The sequence below is a fragment of the Zonotrichia albicollis genome, chromosome Z, assembly GCF_047830755.1.
Source record: "Zonotrichia albicollis isolate bZonAlb1 chromosome Z, bZonAlb1.hap1, whole genome shotgun sequence".
In the NCBI taxonomy this organism is placed as follows: Eukaryota; Metazoa; Chordata; class Aves; order Passeriformes; family Passerellidae; genus Zonotrichia; species Zonotrichia albicollis.
Genome location: NC_133860.1, coordinates 20,025,967 through 20,035,143, shown reverse-complemented (window position 1 = coordinate 20,035,143; position 9,177 = coordinate 20,025,967). Strand labels below are relative to the sequence as shown.

The window sequence follows — 9,177 nt, the reverse complement described above, 5'->3', positions numbered from 1 at the left end:
GCCCACAGAGAAGGAGCTGACTGGGCTTAGAGGTAGGAGGGGGAAAGATGAAGTGGGTAATTAGAAAGAAAAAGGAGAGAGAAAAAGTATTCAGATGGGTCAGATAAACAGTGAGATGTCAGGGACCACATCTGAAATGCAGGCTTCATTAATATTTTGGCTGCCTTATCTCAGACTAATTTATTTTATGGACATGGAGAGCTGTTCCTGCTGATGTATTGAGATGATTATCAGGCAACTTTATTGTTTTTTGAAAGAGGAATTCTCAATGTTTCTTGTGCTGTGCTGGTTTTCCCCCTTCCCCTATGTTTGAAGACATGAATCACCAAGTCACTATATCTCTGTGCTATCTATCAGGAAATTTCCAGGTGATTTTTTTCTCGCCTTGAGCAGATATGGAAGCTATTGCTACCCAGTAGACTCATGGTCCAATCACATGTTGTGCCAAATGCCACAAGAAAAAGGTTAGAAATTGTGGACAAGAGACTTGAGAGTAATCAAGTAAGCAAACATTTGGGTGCTCTACAAACCATTACTTACTACTCCAGAGCAAATTATAAAGACAAAACAGATGACTACATTTATTTGGATTTTATTCTACTAATTTTCATCTGTATGCTATTCACAAAAATTTATTATTTGCTCAAGATGAAAAAATAACCAAAACCCACAACCTGATATTATTTTCCAGACAGCTGTAAAAGGTTATAAAGGCCAGGAGGTCCTTTCAGTTAGTGTGTGGCAACCTTCCCCTCCAACATGGATGGTTCCACAAGAGAGAGTCTCCAAGGAAAGCCACTCCTGTTCTGGCTCACTCTTTATTGACAGCATTAAAGAAAGCAAAACTTTATCCAGCTGATGGTAAGGTTTATGCAAGGAAACTACTGGTAGAAACATGATAAAAAGAGAGATGTTTAATCTTACTATATTACTGATAGTAAGAAATAAAATCTGTTGCTTTGAAAGCGTACATACATATCATACATGCTGATAGTACTGCCCTTGGTTGAACACCCACTTGCTATCCAGCCCTTTATCCTTGTTTGCATCCAGGAATAGTCAGAAGGGATAGGACTGCTAGCATGGATACCTGAATGGACTTGAAATATGTAAGCAAAATTGTTATGGTCCAACTATGCCAGAGAGAATGTTTAGCTCTGTAAGAAAAGAGTGTAGGAGACTTCTTTTATTCAGGAGTAGTCTTTGAAGATTATCCAGTGGTATCTCTGAGGGGACTGCATGCAGAACATCTTCATTGCTGTAAAGATTCTCTTATAGTTGCCTTTGAGAAAGTTTTGCTAAGGCAGAAGGCCTCTTTGTGCAAGTGTCTGTAAAGAAACTAGCCTTGGCACGAACAAAAATGCATGTGACAAATATAACTGAGTTACCTGTGCTTACAGGTGTAGCTCATTACAATAATAATATTGATAATGACAACATGAAATGGTGATTTTTCATGAAGTGGTTCTGTGTATAAGAATCTTCAAGCATAGATGTATTCTCATTACTTTAATATGGCTTTACTATTAATGCATATTGTTTTGGTGTATGAGTGCATCAGGCTCAACAACATGTTCAGTTCTGTGCAGATTGTTTGCTCAACTGAGTAGCGTATGGTGGAAAGAAGCTGCTTTATTAAAAGAGAAGGAACATGCCACTTACTCTGTAAAGCTTAGTCTGTATGTTTTGCTAATCTAAATCTACTCATCGTAACCATATTCTTGTGTGGCTTTAAGAAAAACATATTGACAGTGTCAGACATAGCCATCCATCACTAAAATAGCTACTTTGGCAATCACACTTCAGCAATACTTTTTAATTCTGATGGAAATACAAAGTAAATCTGCCAGTGGAAAGGCTGGTGCCTAAGCAAGAGCTCTGCTGTGACCAGTCGTGGCAAGTGCATCTCGGTCTAACAAAGAGCCTCAGGCCTTGATTCAGAGCTGACCAGATGCACAGTCTCATCAGCTGTGATGGATTTCACAGCAGAGCTTACATTTGGCAGAGCAAGGTTCAAAGTATGTCCTGACCAAGAGCTGACACATTTTGACATATCCTCCAGCAATAAGCAAAATAAAGCGTAACATATCTTATTTACTCTGCGTGTCACAGGGCCTTATGCTGACAAGGGTGACAGTCTCCCCCCGGCACCTGAGCAGCCCAACCTCGCACTCGGTCATGGTCCGACGGGCAGCAGAGCCACTCACTTCAGCACAGACCTGGGCACCTCCCTCCTCACACAGCCCATCTTCATCACAAACACAGGTGTTGGATGGCACTAAGCAAAAGCACAGAGGAAAAACACTCAGGATAGCAACCAAGTTACCAAAAAAAAAAAAATCCCGGACTAAAACATTTCTAGGAAATCTGTAAGACTGAAAGCAATTTTCTGGAGAGTGGTCAGCTTTCACAAGAAAGACATGGACCTATTGAAACAGGATCAGAGGCAAACACAAAGATCATCAGAGGGCTGGACCACCTCTCCTACGCAGACTGGCTGAGAGACTTGCCATTGTTCAGCCTGGAGAATAGAGGGCTTTGGGGAGACCTTATAAAACCTTCCAGTACCTAAAGGAGGCTTATAAGAAAGATAGGGACAGACATTTTAATAGGGACTGCAATGCTAGGACAAGGGATAATGGGTTTGATCTAAAAGGGACCATTATTCAGACTAGATAGGAAGAAGAAATTTTTTAGGATGAAGGTGGTGAAACACAGGATCAATGTGGCTAGGGAGATGGCTAAGGCCCATCCCAGAAACATTCAGGACCATGTTGGACAGGGCTCTAAGCAACCTGGTCCCGTTGAAGACAGCCTGGGTGATTGCAAGGGGGTTGGACTAGAGGATCTTTACTGGTCCCTTCCAACCCAAAGCTTCCTGACATTCTTTCCTTAACCTAATTCCCTAATTCTTTCAGTAACATTAGCTGATATTCAGGTTCAGTGAAAAAAACTAGAAGTGGAAACGAATTGTGCACTGCTGGGGCTTCCTCTGCTTGGAGAGTCTGATCATGCTTGTGGGAAAAGCTTACTCAAGCTATCTCAGATGCTGTACTCAAAGCCTTCTCTGATGTTACTTCTTGAACTGGTCCATGGATCTACTACTCTAGAGCTCAGATAACTTGTAACACGAGAGATCTGTCTTTGGACATTAACAAGCTGATAATGCAAACCCTTACAACTGGTATCTATATTTTCATACAGACAGTTTCATGAAGATCAAAGGATCTACTCTTATAAATAAATATGTGTAGCTATATCAGTGACATTCAGGTAAGAAGATTCCACCTGATATTTATTTTTCGTAAATGTGCCCTTTTTTTGGTGTTGTATGCAATTTTTTGCCTGTGTTTGTCTTTGCTGAAGCTACAGTTTTGACTTTGTTGTTGTTATTATTTTTGTCTGTTCAACCCTGCTAGACAAAACAGATTAACTCCTATCTAATAATCCTTTTTCTTTTCAAATTATGACAATAACCATGCCTCTAGCTTGGGCACTTCTAAAACCCTAATTTATTAGTTCACATTTCCATTCCTGGCAAACTTCATTAAATGCAATGCAGCGTAGAACACTCAAGGAAAATAAATCAGGGATTTGAAAACTTCCACTGCAGACTGATTACAAAAAACAGGAACTATTTCCTCTGAGGGAAGAGACCTCACCTTTAATCATCATATGAGAAACTGGGGACAGACAGTAAACAAAACTGTACAAACCTACAGCAGTAACTGGCTTTCCCAGCTACCATACAATGAGACTTTTAATTCCTAACCACAGGATCCTGCTGGGGAGACTGCTTGGCAAATTTCAGGAGAGGATTATTTACTCCCGTGTGCAGTTAGGGCTCCTGCAATTGCTGTTTTAAGGAATATGAACAGGTAGATACAGTGAAAAAGAGTACGGCAGGGGTTTCATCCAGAGGACAAAGTGGACCAAAATGATGATTCACTTAACAGGGACTAGGAATAAGCTTTTCCTGTACATAGTATATTTTTTTACAATATCCTGCAGAGGTCTCTTTCCCTGGTGGAGACTCCTGCCATGTTTGGATACCAAAGACCTGGCTAATGATTTGAGCTAGCTTAGCAGTGCCTGGTGCTTCTGGGAGGGACTGCAGATGCCATACCAGGACAGACCAACTGCCCAACTACTAATGAGTAAGTAGCGATAAACATATCCTTTTGGGCATATGAACAATTTTGCTTACAGTTTTTAAGTTCTCTTACCATTACATTTTTCCCATGAGCGGCACAATCCACATGGTATTTCACCTGCCTGGGGTACTTTGCAGTTTTCTGCATTAGTCAGAGAGTATTTTCTGCCCATGCACTCCAAGGCATGCATCTTGCAAACAGTTAAAGGTGTGTTTCTCTTGGTTCTTTGATCAGTAGCACAAGTGTCCAGAGAAGGACTGAAAACAAAAGCAGGAATTGCACTATTTAAATGTGCTTTATCTTGGTAACTTAAAAACAGCGGAGAGACTGGAAAACATTCAGAGTCTAGTAGTAACTTCTTTGTTCACTTAAGTAGCTCCTAAGAGTGCAGCAAAGAACTCAAAACATAGACAGACAGTCCAGACTTTTTCCTTTTCTACTCAGTATGCTCAGCAGAGTCAAGATCTGTCCCATCTGAAGGACAGGGATATTACCATCTTTTTGCCATTGACCTCAGCAGCAGAGAGAGAGACTTTAGTTAAAAGTATTTCAGATCTCAATTACTCTCTAATTTATGACACATGCATGATCATAAGTACACACACAGAAAGCATTTTTTATACATATATGACATATACAAACATGCACATACAATATTTTGTAAGTATTTCTTAATTTTAAGGTGTTCAAATATACTTTAAGATTTTTATTCTGTTATCTTTTAAAATGCTCAGCTTTTACTAAATAATACCTTATAATCCACCATCAGAAACCAAAGATATTTCTGGAAATACACATACATCTCCACAGAAATCTTAAGAAAAAAAATTACCCAAAAAATTGCTTATTTCTTGAAATGCAGGTAGAGTTTTAACACCCACATAAATGAGCTTTTAAAAATGGTAATAACAATTCTTGGGCAATCTTAAATGGTGTTTGCTTGGGGACAGTTCCAGGAAGTTGCCACCATTTGTGTTTCATGCTCCAAGTGTAGGAGGAGAATAAAAAAACCCTTTCATTACTTCAATTCCAAGAAGCTGTCATTATTTGTGTTTCATGTTCCAAGTGTAGGAGAGGAGGAAAAAACCCCTTTCCATTACTTCTGACTTTTAATCTCGAACTCCTAGCTTCTCCCCTTGTTCTCAACGCAATCAGCAGTATTTGTGTGGAATGAACAAAAGAGTGACCATCTGGAGCAGAGCATGCCTGTGCTCTCCTGCACACACTTTACAGCCATGGGGAAGGGATGTACCCTTCACAGGGTACCAGAGAGCAGAGATAGGCTCCCAGGGGATGGAGAGCTTTGAAATTCAGACCCAAAGCCCAATTTTCAGCACAGCTCCTCATTTTACGCTCACAAACACTTCCACTGAAACCTTTGGTGTCTAATAGGCCGGTTCAGAACATAAACCTCAGCTAAACAGGGGCTTGGTGGGGAGAAGAGGCTGATAAGGTACAAGCAAATGGCCCTAACGAGCTTCATGGGGCTCACTGAAGGGAAGGGGAATGCCTGTAGGAGGAGGGAAGAGAAAAGCCTAGTAAGAATCCCAGAACTCAAACCTTGCTGACTTAATGGTCAGGAATTAAGATAACTTTTCTTTTTCTTTTCCTTTTTTCTTTCTTCTTTTTTTTTTTTTTCCTGTGAATTAGGAAGTGGGTTTTGATCTATAAGTAAGGCACTAAGGTAAAGAGCCTTCTCCAACCTTTGGGAATTGTTCTTAAAAAGATGAATTTGAAGCCTTGTAGAAGAGCTAGATTTACAAAAAAAATTAAAATACCTGTGGCATAGTGCATCTTTAAGGTATTTAAAAAATAGCATGGAGTACATTAGCTGAGTCTGAAAAGTTTGGTGCATCTACCTGTGACCAAATATTTTTATGAACTGTATTATATCTTCCACTTAGGTTAGCATCCTCAAACACAGGCTGAGGTCCCTTAACTGCTGCGCTGGGTCAAAATGACAACTACTAAATCCCTAGTGAAGTTTGTTGCATGAATTTTCCTTAATCCTCTTTTTTTAATAGAAAGAATGAGGTTAACCCTCTTATTTTGAGGCACAAGAGAACAGACCAAGGGATATACAGCAGGAGGCACCTGATAAAGGAAACAGGTGCACTTGTATGCATTGTACTCTTTGGTCATCTGGCAGCACAATCTCTAAGATAGTGGGGCCCTGATTTTTATGTGAGAGTTTTCTTTACAGACAGAAGTAAAAATCCCTGTTTATATATCATCTTAAAGAACAAAGTGAGTTCCAGGGGAAGCAATTGTATTTAATCTGTAATTAAATTTTTTATTATATTTAAAATTGTTCAGATGTCTTTTTCACTTGCCTAAGTGATAAATCTTAATATCTGAGTCTTAAGATCAAAATCTTGCAGAGAAGGCAGTTTAATTAATATCAGACATCTGCACTAATCTGTCTGCTTTGCACCACTTTAGAAACACCCAAAAGAGGAACCGGAGATGATTTAACCAGCTGCCAAAGTTTGAATCCAGGAATTCAGGGACCATGTTGCCAAACTCTCACTAGAGTTCAATGCCTCATACTGTCTTGAGAGTGATTTACATATTTACTGCAGCTGTGCAGGCAGAAGAAAGACAGTGGAAATCAACATGTTAAGATGCATACGACAAAGGATGGAGAATCTTCACTCATAAGAGAAATTAATAATTTGCACTCATTGCTGAGAAAGGATATTTCCCAAGGCTGAGAATATCACATCATTGCAATAAAAATTTTTTAGAGGCAAGGAATAATCCTTGTGTAAAGTGAATGTGAGAAATTCAATACTTTTTACCTGAAAAAATAAGGTTAAGAACAATATTTTACTAAAACACATATTGTGAGAAATTAAATAATATCTGTTAAGTCCCTAATTACCTTTACTACCTTTCACCTGCAATAAGAGGTAGGAAACTTTTGGTGAAAAATTCATCATGCTGGGAATGATTTTAACTTCCTGGAATTACATTTGAGATGAGAAGTTTTAATGTAACACAGGAGAGACATAGATGTTTTGCAAACAAATTTGAAGAAAAAAAGAGAGGATAGTACTTCAAAATTATCAAATCTCATGTTTCACTGTGCAGATAGGTCTCAGCTACTGCAGACTGAGGTTCTGCCTGTATTAACACACCATGGTCTGGTTCCTTCCATGTGTTAGGGACAATTTACAAAGAGTAGCTGGTGTCCCTCTTTGCCCCAGAGGATGGGGACTACATCAGAACTGGAATGGTCTCTCATCCTGGTTACTCCTGAGCCTGGGAATTATACAGGAACTAGCTCTTGTCAAAGGTCTGCCAAGAATTGCTATACCAATTTAGCTGCTCTGGTGCCTAGGGATCATTGCCTTGCTCTCACTGATGAGGACAGATGTAGCCTAAGGCACCCCACCAAGAGGGACAAATCACCAGCCTGTTCTAGGCTGTTTTGTGCTGTTATGGGCAGTCTCTGTAGCTAGTCTCTTGGAAAGTGAAAGGATGGAGGAGAGGTCTGAAACTGTGGTGTTCCTGAATTACCACATGAACTCTTCTTGCTCCAAACACTCCTCAGAGAAGAGGCTACTGCTGAAAGTCACTGCCAAAACAAAGCAAGTTAATTCTGCTCTCTGAGGAAAGATTGGACCAAGATCTGCTTACATGCTGTACTCCTACAGCCTTATAACAGGCTGGAAGATTAGTCTGCTTTGACAGCTGATGATTTATCCCTCCATCATCAGATGCATTATTTCAAGACAGTGAAAAGAGGGCATGAGGTAACAAAAATGACTGTTATCTATATTCTTGCCATTTTAAACACAATTATAAAAAAATGGAAATAGGCAAGTAGTAGATTAATTACAAATGAAACTTCAGTGTGTAGCTAAATGTAATTCATTTAAACCACCAAGGTTATTGTGACTCTGCCCAGGGCCTTCCCTAGCTCTGACTCCCCTGTATTCTGTGTAACTGACCTCAACACATACATAAACCACAAAAGGAGTTGCTGATTCTTTTAAATAACTGTTGAGAGAAAAGAGCAAGACCAGATTACTTGAAGCATTTAGGTGTTTAAGCAGAGGAATAGCATTAGATTGCAGAGTTATTATAAACCTGGCACTTACCTTTGCACACAGGTCAATGGCCTCTGACCCTAGGGAACTATGCAGCGCATCTGCATCCGAACTAAGCTCACCAATTTTAATTTTGAGATGTTCAGAGTGCTAATCTTCTCTTAAAATCAGAATCATCATGGAGAGCACTCTTGGTCTATGTGCCTGATGGGAAGTACCCATGCTCCACTGAAAGCTCTACCTTGAAATCACTTGAAACATTTTCACAGTTTCTTCCTCTTATTACTTATGGGTAACACATATTTGGTGTGTTATCCTGAAGCTTCCAAACACTCAACTCAGTCACATAAATCTGGCCAGATTTCATATCTAGAGCCCACACCCACTTTATAGGAGTGACTTGATAGGAAACATCATCCAGTCTATGCAAACCAGCCCAGATGCTGGAGTGCTGAACTCATTGGCTCATCTGTTCATCAGCACTATTTGGTCTCAGGTGTCTTCTTGTTATTCCTCCATTTTTGTACTCTTCCTTTTGTGTCTTTCAAAGAATTGAGAGACTTACTCATTCCCTTACATTATTTCTTCTGCATTGCTTATTGCAGAATATAGGCTTAGATTAAACAGGAAACAGCAAACTCTAATCTGCAAGTTATAAAGTCAGGAAAAGTGACATGACTGGTCTGTGCAAACTGCTGTGTAAATGTGAGATGAATTAGATTATTGTGTCTTTCATAACCCCCTAGTCTCTCAGCAGTGAAAATAAATATGCTTTATTTCACTAGTTTATTGCTTTGATGGTTTGTGTCCTAAGGGCCTCTGTTGTAACTTTTCCTTAATCTTCTAAATCTTGAAAATATAATTTTATCTTTTTTCATCTGCTTCACAGATCAAGCAAAATTATGCCTTCACTTTCTGTCATCCAACCAAATTTTAGCACTGCTAAAACCCACTGACAGTTCTGACAA

The 9,177-nt window shown here is 39.5% G+C and overlaps 1 protein-coding gene across 2 annotated transcripts in view; it reads right to left on the bottom strand.

Annotated features, from left to right (window-relative positions):
- Positions 1-571: 571 nt before the first annotated feature.
- Positions 572-9,177, bottom strand: part of C7 (complement C7) — a 30,417-nt gene continuing 21,811 nt past the window's right edge. For both annotated transcript variants that reach the window (XM_026794634.2, XM_005488826.4), the window contains exons 17-18: positions 4,227-4,411; positions 572-2,278 (exon numbers count right to left, since the gene is read on the bottom strand). In XM_026794634.2, coding sequence (XP_026650435.1) covers positions 2,091-2,278; positions 4,227-4,411 — 373 coding nt within the window. In that variant the 3' untranslated portion in view covers positions 572-2,090. The remainder of the gene's footprint in view (positions 2,279-4,226; positions 4,412-9,177) is intronic.